At 38.9% G+C, this 19,082-nt stretch overlaps 1 protein-coding gene across 1 annotated transcript in view; it reads right to left on the bottom strand.

Moving 5' to 3' along the window:
* The window catches only part of MAP3K9 (mitogen-activated protein kinase kinase kinase 9), a 120,152-nt gene that overhangs the window by 18,852 nt on the left and 82,218 nt on the right, over nucleotides 1-19,082 (bottom strand). The window contains 4 exon segments of the mRNA XM_078151492.1: nucleotides 1,796-1,918; nucleotides 8,193-8,433; nucleotides 13,657-13,832; nucleotides 15,169-15,317. Of these exon segments, the coding sequence (XP_078007618.1) occupies nucleotides 1,796-1,918; nucleotides 8,193-8,433; nucleotides 13,657-13,832; nucleotides 15,169-15,317 (689 nt within the window).

Below are 19,082 nucleotides of genomic sequence, written 5' to 3'. Positions count from 1 at the left end.
CAATACAAGGTCTATGACTTCTCCCATTATAGACTCTTCTTAGGCTGGTGACATACTAAAGTTACATTTGAATTCAATTTCTCATAAAGATGGACAAGATAATATTTAATTACAGTACTTTTCAGCTCTAAATCTGTGATTCTATGATCTAATTGAATACCTATCCCATTGGTGAACTTGTCAGGAAAATAGTTGAACTGTGAGTTCTTGACTATAAAGAGATCCTAAAATCATACTCAAATTTGTTCTTAATTCTCACAGTTACCAATCAAAACTAAAGTGAAATCTGACCAGACATCAGAGTCTGAAACAGCTATGAGGCTTAAGACTTCGGTGGGTTAATCCTATAGGTTGGGGGCGGAGGTGGGAGGGATGTAGGATGGAACAAAGGTCAGTATAAGATGAACATTAGGAAGAAAAGAACCTTAGGTTTTTTAATGGAGATATTTTTAGAGTTTCTATATTTTTATTAATCCTTCCCAGAGAAAACTGACCTCCTTTCATTTCATTCTGTCTCAAATGTTTTTTAAAAAGAGTAGGAATCAAAGGCTTTCTCTCCCTTCTTGACCTATTATTGTAGACCTCTGTCATTTTCCATGTTGAAAAGCATGATTTCCACTGATGCCTTATGGGAAGAATGGAAAATCAAATCACTAGATCACAGAAGTTAGCATAGGAAGGGTTCTCATAGATGATTCTTTAACTTCTTTACCTGACAAGAAAAGAAACTAATCGCCATAGAGGTTAAATGATTAAGGCCTCACAAGTAGGATCATTTCAGTCATTTTTCAGTCATGTCTGACTCTTTGTGACCCCATTTGGGGTTTTCTTGGTAAAGATACTGGAGTTGTTTGCCATTTCCTTCTTTGGCTCATTTTACAGATGAGGAAACTGAGGCAAACAGGGTTAAGTGACTTGCCCAGGGTCCCACAACTAGTAAGTGTCTGAGGCCAGATTTGAAATCAGGTCTTCCTGACTCCAGACACAGTGTTTTATCACAGAGATGCCTTGATAGAATGTAAACTCTTTGGAAGGCAGTGACTGTTCCATCTTTGTCTTTGGAATGTCCAGTGAGTAACACAGCACCTTGCACATAGTAAGGGCTTAAAATATTGTTTGCTGAATCGAATTGAAGGTTTCCCAGAAGCATTAGGGGGTTCAAGACAGTACCAGGAGAAAAGAAAGGAAAAAAGATTGGAGGAAACAAAACAAGCCAAGAGGGGCAGTCTTAGTACTTATTGATACTGTATGGGTTTGAAATGCAGAAATATTTGTCACATTTACTCAGCAGTTAAACTAAAAAAAAAAAGTCTACCTCTCTATTAGCATGGATTGGGGGGAGGGACTGGCAGACTAGACAGAGAGAGGACTCAGTGTTCCCTAGGCAAGGATAATGTCAAAAATTGTCAAAGAGAAGTAGAAACCAAAAATATCTTTAAAGCTCACTTATTTGTTCATGATGTAAGAGGCTATTTGAGGCAAGATCTAAGACTTCTTCCATTATGGCCTCTTCTTAGACTGGGAACACATTGAAGTGACCAAAAAGTGAAAAATGGAGAGAGTGGGAATGGTGAAAATAGAAGGAAAATGGCTGGTATGGGTGTGGCGGTGGGGGCGTATTTATTGTAGAAAGGTTTGTGGATTTTTAGAGGCATGGACAGACAGTTGGCTAAATCACTGAATGACTAGATAGGTCAGAAGACAGCTCCTCTCCCCTCCCCAATCAAAAGTATCCTAGAAAATTCACAGGAGCATCATGGCCTACCCCATGTAAAGCTTGTACACACTGTCTTACACTGAATGGCTCTGAGTCGGGGAATGATGGTGGGACTTGCAGGAGGACTGGAGCCGCTACTGATCAAACTCTTCCTCTTGTCCATGGTTGGAGATGCCTGCACAGTGAATTTGTGCTGAAAATCTAGTTAGAGATGAACATACAAAAAATTCATTTATCAAGATTATTCTATAATCAAATAATCCAAATGAGAATTGAAATTTCCCGGCAGGCCCAAGAGGCAGACATCAGCTTCCTGAAAGACTCATTCTTTCTCTCTTTACCTAAGAAATGTCCTTTTCAGCTTTGTTATCTCATTTCCCTAGGACCTAGAATCTAGAGACATGAGAAAAGGATGAGAAAGAGGAACCTTCCTTTTTGGATTGGATTTCATTAGAGATACCATTATGCCTACTTTAGGTAAGCATCATGGCATCAGCACACGCTATACGAAACTGAACACTTTGCAATATAAAAAAAGCATTGTATTTCACATTTATTCTGGGAAAAAAATCATCCAAAAGATTATCCTCCTCATAATCAAACAGCTCAGCTTTGAACCTCTATTAGGAGAAGGAGAAGAAGCAAACCAACTGTCTTTCTGTAGCTTATGTGGCTTGCAAGAATGAGTCTTACTACGTCTATTAGTACAATCCTAACAGGGTGGAGAATGAATAACACGGGGGATATAGGTCAGAGAGCACGAAGACAGGGACTGTCTGCCAATTATATTGACCTGGGATGAACAGTTCAACTTCCAGTGTTTTCTAAGAACCATGTGCTTACAGAGGCGAGGCAATTCAAGACATATCTATTAAATGGGTACTCAGTGCATATGTCTATGGTGATAACTCAAAGACCTGATTCTTGGACTGCATTTTCTTTCCAGGGTAATGTACTTGGCAAGGTACTGTAGTTTTTGTCAGGGATAGAAACACATGAAATATCCCCTCAGGGAATACATTCCCCCTTACTTGTACTCACATGCTAAGGGGTGACTACCCCAGGTTCAAGGTAACTTGTAAGTCCGCATTCCTAAAACTCATGAGCTCCTACCAGTGTGCTTTTTTTTTAACTAGTTAGCCAACAGACACAATTAGTTCAAATTAAAGGTCTTTACTAAAATTATAGGAACGGTAGCTACAAAAAATTGGTCCCATGAACCTCACTTGTACTTTCCCACAACTACACATAGAGTCAATGGGAAATTCTCTCCAACAGCTCTCACATGCAGTAGGTGTGGGAAGAGTGGACACAAACTTAGAGTAATGGAAAGGCTATTGTTGTTTACCCTTTGTTCTCAAAGAGGACCATGACACCAGTGAGGGGATGCATACGCTGAGGGCACACATAGCCAAAGCAACTCACCCCTTTGGCCCCGTGAGACCCCAGCTTCCTTTCCTTCTCCTGTTGACGCCCTGAGCAGGTTACTCTCCCAGGCTCCTTGAGCCCATTCCTCACTGTCGCTCAACTCCTGATGGTCAGGGCTGGATCCCTTCTCTCACTCCTCAGACCTACTCCTTATAGTCATTTGCCAGCTCTGCTTCCTATCAGGTGTGATGTCTCCAACTAAATCCTACTGCAAGGTACCATGGCCAATGTGGAGAGGGGAGAGGAGGACAGAGATATATCCTACCCACCACCCCACCCCTCACAGATAAGGAACGGTTTTCCCTCTCGTCAGCAGACTTCTTTCAGAGCTGACTCTTTTGTCTGCTGCCAGGGATCACACTCCTCAGAGCTGGTTCCTGCCTTGGCTGAATCCTTAAGACATATCTTGCTTTTAAAAGGGCCACCAGGAACATGGCCAGCCAATGGCTAACTGCCTCCTAGTTTTACCCATTTTGATTGGAAAATTACTTCACACATAAAAGGATAACAACTGTTGACATGACTTTGCAACTTGCTCATATCCTTCATATCTCACTGTCTCTGTTACCTGCTCCTTGTTTTCTGTGATTTTATCACCTGGACTGGGAAAAAAATCAGGGGTCTCTCGATTAACTACCCCCACTGTAGACAAATAAGGCACAGATCCTATCTTCAAGAATTTTACAATCTGATTTTAAATTTTAAAATGATAATTTTAAATTATATTTAAATTAATTAAATTAATGTAACACTATATTAATATTAATAGATGCCAACAATCCCCAATAATGTTAATTAATAAGATTAATAATCATTAACAAACAATAGTTAATAAATAGAAGCATTTATAAAATTTATATTACTTATTTAAATATATTTAATAACAGTGTTTATATTAATATAATAATTAATATGTTATATGTTATAATAATGATGAATTATCGATAAATTTAATGAGGATAATTAATAATAAATTTTAAATTCTTTAAAAATGAAAAAAATCACATTTTGTGTTTTGGTACATCTTAGAAATGAACAAATGTAGTATGTAAATATAGCTATGTCTAGAGACAGTTGTGGTATGCTTATATGCAGTAAAGCTAATTTCTAACAAGTCACACAAGAAAATTAGTCTCATTGCTTTATTGCAACAGTCTCCAAATTGGCGGCTACATGCCCCTGGACAACCATGGACATGCCCCCCAAGGGATAAATGATCAATCCACTGGTGGATGAGAAGATGAGTCACATTCCACTTTGCCCAACATGGACAATCATGGGGCTTCTTTCCAATGCAATCATACCTTTCCCTGTTACCGCCAACATTCCACAACTACATTATTTCCCATTGCTCATTCTCTCTTGTCTGTCAGGTGTTAGTTATGACCTAAGCTTAGCCCAGGAACCCCCAGCAGCAGTTACATAGATTTCATTAGGGAAAATCCCTCCTCCCAGCATACTTGCTCTCTGCCCCCCAGAACACCGTGTGACTACAGCAGGCACCCCTCAGATGGCAGACTCTGTGCTCTGAAGCACTGACCAGTGAGTAAGAACTCCACAGCCCTTTTTTATTTTGGGTGAGACATAGTAAGCATGGATGGGTTGCAATCTGCATCATCGATGTCATTACATTACTTTTCCTCTCTAATTTACACCTATTCCAAGCCTCCTAAGTGCTCCATCAAACTTCCAGTCATCCAGGTTTGCCAACTTAATGTCATATTCACTTTCATTCACCCAGGTTTGCCAACTTAATGTCATCTTCACTTTCACTCACCCCACATATCCAATCGGTTGCCAAATCTCGTTTCTGTCCTACAACTCTCACATTTGTCACCTTCTCTCTGAGATACAGCCACCATCCTAGTTCAGGCCCTGATCACCTCTCATTTGGACTATTATCATGGCCTCTTAATTGGTCTCCCTGCCTCAAGTCTATCCCCACTCCAACCCATCCTTCACAAAACTGCCAAAGTAAATTTCTAAAGTGCGGGTCTGATCACGTCAACTCCATATTCAGTAAATTCTAGTGGCTCCTGATTTTCCCTGGGATCAAAGATAAAACTCTTTTGTTTGTATGTTTAAAGACCTTTGCAACCTGACTCCAACCTACCTTTCCCACATTATTATCTATCACTCCCCTTCTTGTACTCTATAGTCTAGACAAACTGGCTTTCTTGCTATCCCTCTAACCCATACAAAATCATAGCTAAAACATGCAAATATGAATGGGAAACTAAGGTGTGATACAGGCCATTAAGCAGAACCACATAAATAAAGAGGAATGGATTTATACTGAAAACTTTCTGCTGAAATAATCCACTTTTGCTTGTTGATTTTGCACTGTCCATAATGAATTGCTTCATAAAGAGAAATCTAACTCAAGCAGAAGAGCTGTGATTGTTCACTGGCTGTTATGACCTATTATTTGATCATTATATTGGGGACTTTTTAACAAAAAAAAATTATGAAACAACAAAAACAAAAAGAATTTTTCTTGTCTGGCTCATCACATTAATCAAACTAATTAAATGCTCAATTACTCATGAACAATTAGTCTTTTACAAGTCAACTCTCTCCCCCAATACAAAGGGATTTTTCAAAGATATTGAAGCATATCTGATCATGATCCTCAAGAGCAAAAAGAGATCATGTGCCATTGATGAATAAAAATTTTAAATTAAAAAATTATTTCATTTTTATCGCATCCCTTTCAGTTACTAATTTATATGTGTTTCATAATATATTCAGTATATTATTAAATTAGCATTTGTATATGATTTATATATAAATGTATATCCCAGAGTACATGCTTAAAACCTTTTTAATGACAGAGGTAGATGTAGGATCAAAAACTTAATTGTAACACCACAAAACATGTGTGTACATATATGTATATCATATATGCATATATGCACATTAAAACATTACACATTGTATTATAATATTACATATAACACCACATAAATATGTGGGCATATTATGTATGTGCATATTGTGTTGTCTATATGCATATATGTGTTTGTGTGGTGTTATAATGTGCTGTGTGCATACACACATAGCCCTATATATATGTGCACTGCATAGGTGGCACAGTGGATTGGGTGTCAGGCCTGGAGTCAGAAAGACTCATCTTCCTGAGTTCAAATCCAGCCTCAGACATTTACTAGCTGGGTGACCCTAGGCAGGTCACTTCACCTTGTTTGCCTCAGTTTCCTCCTATGTAAAATGAACCCTGAAAGAAATGGCAAACCACTCCAGTATCTTTGCCAAGAAGACCCCAAAAGGAATCACAAAGAGTTGGACATCACTGAAATGACCAAACAATAAATACGTGCATATGTGCTCACATATGCATTATGTACATGTAGGTATACATGTACCTACCAATATTTGCATGCATATATCTACACATACATAAATGTATACAAGTATACGTATAAGTATATATGCACATGTGTATGTACACATATCCTACGTAGGATATATGTATATTTGTATGGTGTTAAAATAAAAGTCTTTAAAATGTATATCATCAGTAAAAAAAACGAGCACATATCCTACAATTTATGCATAAATTATATACAAATATTACTATAGTGACATATACAGTGTAAAACACATGCATATACATACATATGTATATAACTTCGGACTCACACAATACATGCATTTATCTGTATGTATACATACATGTAAACATACTGCATGCACACATACATGTTACACATAGGTTTGCATACATGTATATATGATTCCATATGTATACCTATATATCTCAATGATTAAACATATACTATGGGCTAGGCACAGTGGTAAGTGTTGAGGATACAAAGAAAAAGCAAAAAACAAGTTTCTGCCCTTGAGAAACTTACCATCTAAGAGGGAATTAGCAACTATAAATAAGAAAGGACAAGATAAATACAGAATAAGTTAAAAATCCATAATCTCTCCATGTATACATGTAGAATAGATACTGACATCTTGATATAGGTTTGTATGTGTATTCTTATCTTTTTAGCAGTCTAGTCAGCCATGGGCATTCTGGGCTTTATGTTCTAATCCCTCCTCACCTCTGCCTCTTGGAATTTCCTGGTCTCCTTCAACGCTCACATCGAGCACCGCCTAGTCTCTACCACTTTTAGTGGTACCTTGGCACCTCGCCTATATCTTATTTTTCTTGTTGAGTCACGTCTGACTCTATGTGACCCCATGAACTTTGCCATTGTTTTTTTCCTCTAGTGTGCCCCCATTTTACAGACAAGGAACTGAGGCAAATAGGGATTAAGTGACTTGCCTAGGGTCATATAGCTAGGAAGTGTCTGATGCTAGATTTGAACACAGATCTTCCTGACTCCAGGCTGGGTGCTCTATCTACTGCACCGCCTAGCTGCTGCATATGTGTGTTATCTGTGTTAATATACACCCATATGCATGTACATCCTCTCCCCTCGCCTTCCCCCAAATGAAAATTCCTCAGAGCAGGGAAGGTTTCCTTCTGTTTTTGTATCTCCAGTCACGGGCACAGTGCCTTTGCTTTATTGTTACACCACATAAACATATATGTATAAATTTATGTATATATATGGAAACATTACACAGTGCGGTGTTACATGTAATATTACACGTGACACCAAACATGTATGTATATTTGGATGTGTGTGCACATCACATATATGTCTGCGTAGTGTTATAATGCACTGAAGGTGCCTGGCATCCATCAGGAGCTTAGTAAGTGCTTTCTGATGGATTACAGTGTCTCCTAGGCTTTGTTATTTAGTTGTTTCTGTCACGTCCTGCTCTTCCTGACCCCATTTGGGGTTTTCTTGGCAAAGATACTGGAGTGGTTTGCCATTTCCTTCTCCAGTTGATTTTTACAGATGAGGAAACTGAGGCAAGCAGGGTGAAGTGACTTGCCCAGGGTCACCCAGCTAGTAAGCGTCTAAGGACAGATTTGAACTCAAGAAGATGAGTCTTCCTGACCGGAAGCCCAGTGCACTGTGCACCACGGCGCCCCTCTAGGCTTCAGGACTACCGCGTCACAGACCTGACGGGAGGCTGATGCGATTGCCATCCTTGAGTTTCAGCCGGTTCTTCTTAAATTTGCCCTTGCGCTTCTTCACGCGGGGCTTCTCTTGGCACAGCTGATGGATGATGATGTTGAGCTCCCTCTCCAGGATGTCGATCTCCCGCTCGGCCAGCTCCTGCTCTCGGCGTTTCAGCAGCTCCTCGTGGTTCTTCTGCTGCAGGGCCGCCCGGGTCAGCTCTTCCTCCCATGTACGGAGCTCCTAGCAGAGGCAGAGACAGAGGGAAAGGGTGGACACGGGCAAGTGCGGGTGGCAGAATTATTGACACACGATCGATTAAGCGCTCCTTCTTCACGGTCCTTCACAGCATCAACAACGTTAGCACTGGAAGGGATTTAAAGGTCATTTAGGCCCAGTTCTCCTCATATTTTACAGATGAAGAAACTGAGGCAGAGAGCAACTAAGTGATTTTTTTTCCAGAGAAGCACATACATTTATATCATAAGACAGCAAGGCTAAGTGGATAAAGTGCTAGATTTGTAAACCCCTTTAGGACACAGAGTATTTCATTTTTGTCATTACACGTCTAGCACTTGGCACAGTGCCCAGAATATAAAAGGCATTTTTTTAAAAAAAAAAGTTGTTTGCCTTCTTAAGGAGGGAGGAGGGGAGAGTGGGAGAGAGAGAATTTGGAACTCAAAATATTAAAAAATGAAAGTTAAAAATTATTTTTATATGTAATTGGAAAAAATATATACACTTTTTTGTAGTGGTTGTTGATTGATGGATTTGGATCCAGGAAAACTTGGATTTCTAGCTGTGTGACAATGGCCAAGTCACTTTAAAGTTCCCTGAGCCTCAGTTTTTTCATCTATAAAATGGGGACAGGAATACTTGTAGTACCCACCCAATAAGGTTGTGAAGATCAAATGAAATTTGTATATAATGTAAAGCTCTTTGCAAACTTTAAACCGCTACTACAGAATGTCCCAAAAGTCTGAGTGCAGCTTTAAGCTTTGCTATCTTAAAACTGCAATAAGATTTTTGGGACACCCTGCATAGATATACAGATATATAGATATAGATATATATAGATATAGATATAGAGATAGAGATAGATATATAGATATATAGATACATAGATAGATATAGATATGTAGATATAGATATAGAGATAGATATAGAGATAGAGATAGAGATAGATATATAGATATAGATACAGAGATAGATATAGAGATATAGAAATAGAGATAGATATAGAGATATAGAGATAGAGATAGATATAGATATATAGATAGAGAGATAGAGAGACAGAGATAGAGATAGAGATAGAGATAGAGATAGATATATAGATATAGAGATAGAGATAGATATATAGAGATAGAGAGAGAGAGAGATATGGATATATAGATATAGATACAGAGATAGAGATAGAGAGAGAGAGAGAGAGAGAGAGAGAGATATGGATATATAGATATAGATACAGAGATAGATATAAATATAGAGATATAGAGATAGAGATAGATATATAGATATAGAGATAGAGATAGATATAGAGACAGAGATAGAGACAGATATATAGAGATAGAGATAGATATGGATATATAGATATAGATACAGAGATAGATATATAGATATAGAGATAGAGATATAGAGATAGAGATAGATATATAGATATAGAGATAGAGATAGATATATAGATATAGAGATAGAGATAGAGATAGACATGGATATATAGATATAGAGATAGAGATAGATATAGAGATAGAGATAGAGATAGATATATAGATATAGATACAGAGATAGATATAGATATAGAGATAGAGATAGATATAGAGATAGAGATAGATATGGATATATAAATATAGATACAGAGATAGATATAGATATATAGAGATAGATATGGATATATAGATATAGATACAGAGATAGATATAGATATATAGCTATAGATAGAGATAGAGATAGAGATAGAGATAGAGATAGAGATAGAGATAGAGAGATAGAGATAGAGATAGAGATAGAGATAGAGATAGATATATAGGTATATAGATATAGATGTATATAAAATCATTATTAAATATTTGTTCTAGTGAATAAATCTGAGACTGGTAGTATCAGCTTTAACCTCACCTTCAAAGTTCTTGGTCTCTTGTTCAATCAATATTTATTAAATGCCTACTCTGTGCCAGGCATTGTCCTAAGTGCTGCTACAGGATAATGTTTCCCAAGGGTCTGAAATAATTCTGCTCCATAAACCACCGAGCAGAATGCCAGAGCCCCCATAACTACTCAATGAATTGGTGGTGGTGGTCTATGTTCTCGAAGAGGACCAATGATATAAAGAGCTCAGTGTCTTGATTTGCAGTTGAGCTGAGTTTAATTGGTAACAGTCACATGAACAGGGCTGCTGAACCTCCGGGGCATCATGCCTTTAAGTATCCCTTTTGTCAAATATCATGGTGGTGCCCAATGTACAGAGTGTGAAATTGAGGCAGAAAGAAGTTCCCTAAAATTTCAATGAGTGATTCAGTGATGAAACTTAGACTACAACTTCACACGCATAATTGATTTATCACATTGTTTGCCTTCTCAGTGGGGGGGGGGGATGGGCAGGAGGGAGGGTAAGAATTTGGAACGCAAAATTTTTTAAATGAATGTTAAGAAACTGAGGCTACAATCCAGGAATCTACCATTAGGAATCTTATGTTTTGACCCAAGAATCAGCGATAATTCAAAGAGATTACATTCAAATAAAAAGATTGATTCTCTTGACTAAGGCAGTCAAGAGAACTATCTCCAAATTTGAACTTAGGGTTTCTTGACTTCAGATGCAATGCCTTTCTCTGATAGTTGGCGCCTTGTGGGAACACAGCACTGAAGGCAGGAGGTCAGAAGAATGGCGGAAGATGCCAAGCAAGCAATTCAGTGAGGCAAACAGCCTTAGGAGGCCAGCAAAAGCCTAGTCTCTTAATGATGCCATCAAGAGGGGAAAAAAAAAACACAAAACACTAAAATCTCTATAAAGTAATTTTATAAGATAATTAGGTCCAAAGAGAGAACAAGAGACTTAGTTTGTAAACTTTCTGTGGTGAGACATTAGTTGTTGAAATTTAAATGTTTCTCATAAATCCTCCTTGGCAGGAAACTGGGCCTGAAACATGATAAGGTCTGAAGACAGAAGCAAGATAAAGAAGAGGGAGAACGGATGGGGAATAAAAGACAAAGGAAATAAGAGACAGACCAGACAAGAGGGGAGATGCTATAAACTCTCTGGCTTCTTGTTAGCTTGTCCTCAAAAATAGATTCTCCAAAGTCATCATTTTTTAAAATAATGCTTTCCTTTATTATAGCATTTTTTCCTTTCCTTTTTTTTTAAATTTATGGAATAAAACAAGCATTTCCATTACACAGTATCATAAAAAAGATGATTGCAATGAAATTGCAAATGTATTATGCACAACTTGCTATTCCTTTAAGATATATAATAAAATTATCATGTAAATCTATTTATTTATTATTTTCTTCTCTTCCCCCTCCCAACCCTGTTCTAGAGATGGCCACCATTAGACAAGAGACAGAGGGAGAAGAAGTAAAGGGGAGGATAAGAGAGGAGGAAAAAGAGATGAAGAGGGAGAAAAGGGTGGGGAGGAAGAGGGCAGAGGAAAAGAGGCAAGAGGAAACAGAGGGGAGAGGGTAAAAGAGAAGAGAAAAAGAGGAGGAGGAAGAAGGGAGAAAGAGTGTAGAAAGGAAGAAAAAGGAAAGAATAAAAGAATGTTTTTTTATAAAATCTTTTTCTAAATTAAACATTTTATATATCTTTTCAACGACTTCCTTCTCTGGGGAAATAAACCTGTTACAAATAATTATACTGAGCCCTCCAAATCCTTTGCTCTCTTCTGTGACTCCTTTGCCACAGGAGGAAAAAAAGGATTTGGAAATCACAGAATAATTATGCTCAGTTGGTTGATTTTGCTGCTAAAGGGAAAAGTTGAAAAGTTCAAGATGGTTGCAGTGTCTCATTCATCCCTTTATTCCGGCTGTTTCCTATAAGTGGCAATCGTTCAAGTTTATAAAAGTCCTTTCCCTCTAAGAACCTCACACTTCTCACCTCCACAGACCCCAAGGCTCAATCCCATAGAACCTAAAACAGCAGAGACAGTAGCAATTAGCAGTAGCAGATAGGACCCATTGTTGGCAACGAGGAAGCCAACTGACTGAAGGAGGCATCACTGTAAGTCAACAGCAATACTAGGCAGGGGAGGTACAGTCATTTTACAATCTGAAGTGCAAACACTATACGAGTAAAAGCCTGGTAAGGAGCACTTCCATAAATGGAGTTGCACAGCAACTCAAACCACACTTGTCACATACAGAGCGAGGAAAAGTACTCTCACTACAAGAAGCGTAGAAGATAGATCTTTTCCTTGTTCTTTTCAAATACCTAAAGAACTGTGATTTTATCAGTTTGGGGAAACTCCTGGTGTGGGAACTCTATCCACAAAGGCAGATCACAACTTGTCTTAATAGTAAAGTCTTAAGAAATTGATTAGGCTTGTAGAGACAAAGTACTTTGTCCATAAAATTATACCTACAAATTCACTTTACAAATATGTTCTGTTTATTCAGACACCATGCAATGGTAAAGAATTTCAATTGATATTGCACAATGAAAATGTTCTTTAAAGTGGTGCAATTAGTCACTTCTGAAAATTAGGTTGTTTTTTTTCTTTTGAACCAGAACTTTGATTTCATTAGTCTAAGAAAACTTCACTGAACAACACACTCTGTAACTTGTGGTCTTACAGATCAACTTAGGGGACTTAGAGGTTAGGTCCCTTGCCCAGGGTTACACAGTTGATAAATATCAGAGGCAGGATTTCAACTCAGGTCCTTCTGACCCTACTAAACATCCAAGGTTCATTCCATGCTTTGTTGTTGTTATTGTTATTGTTATTCAGTCATTTTTCAGTCACATCCAGCTCTTTATGATCTCATTTGGGGTTTTCTTGGCAAAGATACTGGAGTGGTCTGCCATTTCCTCCTCTAGCTCGTTTTACAGATGAGGAAACAGAGGTAAACAGGGTTAAGTGACTTACCCAGGGTCACATAGCTACTAAGTATCTGAGGCCGATTTGAAATCAGGAAGATGAATCTCCTTAACTTCAGGCCCAGCAGTCTACTCACTGCAATACCTAGCTGCTCTTCACCATGCTGCCTCCCTTCAACTTGGAACATAAGTGGACAATCCTATAAGGTCAGGCTAACCGTTTCATTCCTGCCATATCTTAGGAAGAAAAAATACATTCTATACCGTTTCAAGCAAAACCTGAGACCTAGAAATTTTCCTCCTCTTTCCTAGGAAAAATCATCTATCACCTTGTAATGAATAAGGAGGTATGCTTGCTAAAGCCAGTGAGATCCGGCCAGGTTTCAGCCATACCTGGGATGGCACACTGATGGGTAGATGTGTTCATATTTTACCTTTTCTTTGGCCCTGAGTTGGTCAAACATCTCTTGAATCTCATGTTTCCAGTCATCCTGCAGGCAGTGGAAGGAGTCCTTGGGCATTTCAAAAAAGCCAGACTCTTCGATGGTGGTGAGTTGGTCCAGGATATTCATAAAAGATGGTCGTGAATGGGGGTCAGGATTCCAGCAGTCTAACCAGGGTAGATACAGATGGATAGACAAAAAGGATGGGAATAGGTAAGCATTACAATTACAATACGAGTTGACCAGGCTTACCCTAAAGCTTCTTCTCATCCTTCCTTCCTGAGACTCCTGAATGAGGAAACTGTTGCCACTAAAATAGCCAAGAATCAGGGAAAACGCTGGTCTATGAAAATTACATTAAAATGATGACTCCTAAGAAAAGGAACAAGGACCTAGAGATGCCCAAAGTCACAAAAATAACATCTAAAATTCAACCCTTGAGTCCTAATTTCCAGACCAATTAACGGGGAAAAAATTAACACAAGGGATCTTTACTTATAGTAGGTATCATAGTAATAGTCCATCATATTTTAAGATGGAGGAGTTCTTGCCTCTATGATCTTATACATTTACACAAAAACACAAGTATATGTGTGTATGGCTGTGTGTGCAGATACACACATATGTGTATGGGTGTGTGTACAGATAAACACATGTGTGTATGGGTGTGTGTACAGATACACACATACACGCACCATACACATCACCCCTGTTATGAAGAAGGTCCAAAGGTTCCCTCTTCCCTCTAGGATAAAACACAAACTCCTGTGGCAAAGTCTCAGCTGGAAGGAACCCAACCTAATCCCATTTCCTCACAGATGAACAAATGTAGGATAAGAGGTATTAAGTGACTTGCCTAGGTCAGCAAATCGGTATTAGAGACAGGGCTCAAACCCACGTTCTAGTGCTTTTGAATCAATGACTTAAAAATTGCTGGACTGAGGTGAAGGGATTCATAGATTTAAAGCTGGAAGGGAATTAACAGGTCATCTAATCCAATCACCTCCTTTGACAGATTTAGGAACAGAGTCCCAAAGTAACTTGCCCAAAAAACATAAGTAGAGATCAGCTTTGAAGTAAGGTCCCTTCACTCCAAATCCTGTGATATTTTCCCTTCATTCCACTACTGCCTTTATATCAGGGCACTAGTGCCAGCTCGGTCACTAAATGTGTGACCCTCCTTAAGTCACTGAACCCAGGGTCTCAGTTTCCTTACCTGAATGACCCCTTCTGGCTCAAATGTTCCACACATTCCAAGTATTCATTCACAGACTTTGCTGCTTACTAAGTCAACCTTTTCTATCATGGGTGGTCAGCTATAAGAAGCACTTAACCAGCTCATGCTAGCAAGGCACAGATTACAAAATGAGTATTATTCCCATTATCCATAGGATTTCCATAGGGATGACTAATATCTAATTTCCTCTGTTGATAACTGATATTATAAAAATTCAGCAATGTCACAGTACTCCCCTACTCTCCTCCAGCCAGGGGGCCACTTACCTTCCATGAGTTTGGTAAAAGGTTCTGGGCATGTAGAAGGAATGGGAAGGGCAAGCTTATTCATGGCAACCCCATAGGCCACAGCTAAGCCATCTATTCCTCGGAAGGGCACTTCACCCGTCAGCAGTTCCCAAAGCAGCACACCATAGCTAAGGAGAGCAAAGACAGAGACTCCATAGGCAATCACATATCAGACTCAAGGCCTTGCCAAACACAGAAAAGGCTCCTCATGCTAATGGAGACCCAATGGACGACATATCATGACTATTATGATTTTCATCATGGTGCTCCTGAATTGTCTTATTGGCAATATAGTACCATGGAAAGAACACTGGTCTTGGAGTCAGAAGACCTGAGTTCTAGTTCCATCATTATCCTCCCTTAAAAAAAGCTTTTCCTTATGTGCCTCTTTTATATGAAATAATTTCCCCCACTCTACTTCTCCCTTTCCCCTCTTCCCAGTGTATCTCTCTTTCTCATCCCTTCATTTCTTCTCAAGATCATCCCAACATAATTGATTCACACCCATGTCCACTGTCTATGTAGACTGCTTCTAACTGCCCTAATAATGATAAGGTTCTTAGGAAATTACATGTATCATCTATTCATATAGGAATGGAAATCGTTTAACCTTATTGAGTCTCACACAATTTTTCTTTCATGTTTACTTTTTTAGGCTTCTCTTGAGTCTTGTGTTTGAAAATCAAATTTTCTATTCCACTCTGGTCTTTTCATCCAAAATGCTTGAAAGTCCTCTGTTTCATTAAATACACATTTTTTCCTGAATACTCAATTTTGCTGGGTAGATTATTCTTGGTTGTAATCCTAGCTCCTTGGCTTTCTGGAATATTGTATTCCAGCCCTCTGCTCCTTTAAAGGGGAAACTGCTAAATCTTATGTAATCCTGACTGTGGCTCCATGACATATGAATTGTTACTTTCTGGATGGTTGCAATATTTTCTCCTTGACCTGGGAACTCTGGATTTTGGTTATAGTATTCCTGGGAGTTTTCATTTTGGGATCTCTTTCAGGAGGTGATCAGTAGAGTCTTTCAGTTTTTATTTTACCCTCTGGATCTAAGATATCAGGGCAGTTTTCATTTATAATTTCTTGAAATACAATGTCTAGGCTCTTTTTTTGGTCATGGCTTCTGGTAGTCTAATAATTCTTAAATTATCTCTCCTCCATTTATTTTCCAGGTCAGTTATTTTCCTGATGAAATATTTCATATTTTCTTCTATTTTTTTCATTTTTTGACTTGGTTTTATTGTTTCTTGATTTCTCATGGAATCATTAACTTCCATTTGCCCAATTCTGATTTTTAAGGAATTATTTTCTTCAGTGAGCTTTTATATCTCTTTTTCCATTTGGCCAGTTCTGCTTTTTAAGGAGTTCTTTTCTTCAGTGAAATTTTGTACATTTTTTTTTTTTTGCATTTGGCTCATTCTGCTTTTATGAAGTTCTTTTCTTTGGTGAATTTTTCTGCCTCTTTTATCCTTAAACCAATTCTTTCTTTTAAGGTGGTGTTTTCTTTCAGGATTTTTTGTGCCTCTTTTACCAAGCTGTTAATTCTGTTTTCATAATTTTCTTGCATTACTTTAATTTCTTTTCCCAATTTTTCCTCTGCCACTCATCTCTTTAACTTTTCCAGGAGTTCTTCCTGGGCTTGGGTCCAGTTAGCATGTCTCTTTGAGGTTTTGGTTTTCGCTGTTTTTACATTGTTGTCTTCTTCTAAGTTTATGTCTTGTCTTCCCTACCACAGCTTTTTATTGTTAAGTTCTCTTTTTGTTATTTGCTCATTTTCCTAACCTATTTCTTGACTTTGAACTTCATGTTAAAGTTGGGCTCTGCTAACCTGAGGATGGGGAGGCACTCTCCCAAGCTTCAGGCTTCTTTGTGCTGTTTTCAAAGTTAGCTCTAGGGGTCTGGAAGTTTTCAGTGCTTCCAAGGTGGTGTGATCCAGGGAGAGGTATGGTCATTGCTCTCCTGCTCTGTGCTCTAGCGTAGAACAGAAAGGGTCCCTCTTCCCCCGCAGCCACAAGCGTGATAGAGGTCCTCTTGGCCTTGGAACTATGACCAGGTCCCCTGCTCTCCTGTAGCTGCAAGTGCTAGTGCCCTTCTTTGCCTTAGAACTGCGACCAGGGCCCCTACTCCCTTGGGACAGCCACAAGGGCTCCTCTCCGCTCCGGAACCGCCACAGAACTACATGTGGGCAATACAGGTGCCAATCAGCACCAGCTGCACCCAGTGCCAACAAAGGGTCCTCCTTAATCTCTTTCTGATCAGTTACTATCTTTGACCCCATTATTGTCTTTGATATGAGAGCTCCCAAAGCTGCTGCTACGGCTATTACAGTATATGCTCCAGACCAGTGGCTCCACTGCTCCAGAATTCAATTTGAGGCGTTATTTAAAAGTTGTTTGGAGGGGAATGTCGGGAGAGTCTGCCTGGGTTGTCACCTCTAATCTGCCATCTTGGCTCCGCCCACCTCTCTCATTCTTTAGCTATGGTTTTCCTATAAGTTGTTGTATGCAGAAGACATGGCAAAGGCCAGTGATAGTGTCCTCATCCTGGCATCACAGACCTTTCCTGAGTAACTCCTAAATTATCTTAGGCCAGAAAAATGTCTCACTCTGACCTTTTGTTGACTCTGCCACTCTAAAATTTGATATGAGGTGTTATTTTAAAGTTGTATGAAGGGGAATGTTTAGAGAGTTCGACTGGGATATTGCCTCTAATCTGCCATCTTGGTTCCACCCCTCTCAATTAAACATAATTTTTTAAGAGAATTTCATTAGCAGGCCAAGAAGGGGAGGGGAGGGGAGGGAATAGGAGGCAAGGAGTAGTGGACATATTGTCAAAACCATCTAACACAGCTAAACTGAGCCAGAAAGCATTCCGTCAGCATCAGACTCCATTTGGATAGTCCTCATCTACAACCTCCAGTACAATGCCAGAGGGGAACGGAAAAATAATAGCAGTTAGAGCTGGAAAACAGCTCATCACCTAATTCAACCCTCTTTTTTTTTACAATGAGAAATATAAAATTCACAGAGGGCAAGTTATTTCCTGGTGGGGAAAAGTGCTTGAGGCATGATGGAACAACAGATATAGCTCCAGCTCTGGGGTCAGAAAACATGGGCTCCTATGGCTCCGAGGCATACTACCAGTGTAACTTTGAGCAAGTCATTTTGAAGACCCTGGGCCCAGGTTTCCTCATCTATAAAATGAAGGGGTTGGACTACGTAGCCTCCAACTGTCCTTCAACCCAATCATCCCCATTTTACAGAAGTGGAAACTGAGATTCAGAATGATCATACAAGATATACAGCTATAGTGAATAACCAACAGTACGAGGATTTGAACTGAGGTCTCCTGGTGCTCTTTCTAGCACATCATAATTACCTATGGCCCAAGACTCAGAAGCTATTGAGATTCTTTGGGGGAGAAGAATGGATTGATTAGTTTACATTAGCTACCTCATTCTGTAATGTCAACAGAAAAGCAGAATTAGACATACAGAGATTCACCTAACATGGAACTATGTTTCTGAAATGTAAAAAGCTGATAACATAACATTTTCTTGTACACAATGATGCTAATGACTTATTGTTAGACTACCTAGTTTAGTCCTCTTAATCTTACAGATTACAAAACTAATCTGAGGACAAGAACTGATTTTTCCAAAGTCACATGGGTAGTAAGAAGCAAAGCTTGGATTTGAACTTATGTCCTATAACTCTACTTCTTTTTACTGTACCACATGGAAAAATCCAACTTCCATTTTCCCCATATCTAAAAAAATAGGAGATGCAAATAGTTGCTTGAAAAAATACACCTCCTGGAATGCATTATGTATATCCAAATAGCAGTAATCATATAACCTGGCTGGATTTTTGTCTTGGGCTTTCAGG

Source organism: Phascolarctos cinereus, unplaced genomic scaffold, assembly GCF_003287225.1.
Source record: "Phascolarctos cinereus isolate Bilbo 61053 unplaced genomic scaffold, phaCin_HiC Scaffold_3;HRSCAF=262, whole genome shotgun sequence".
NCBI lineage: Eukaryota > Metazoa > Chordata > Mammalia > Diprotodontia > Phascolarctidae > Phascolarctos > Phascolarctos cinereus.
The sequence above is the reverse complement of the archived record's forward strand: the minus strand, read 5'-3'. Positions and strand labels throughout refer to the sequence as shown.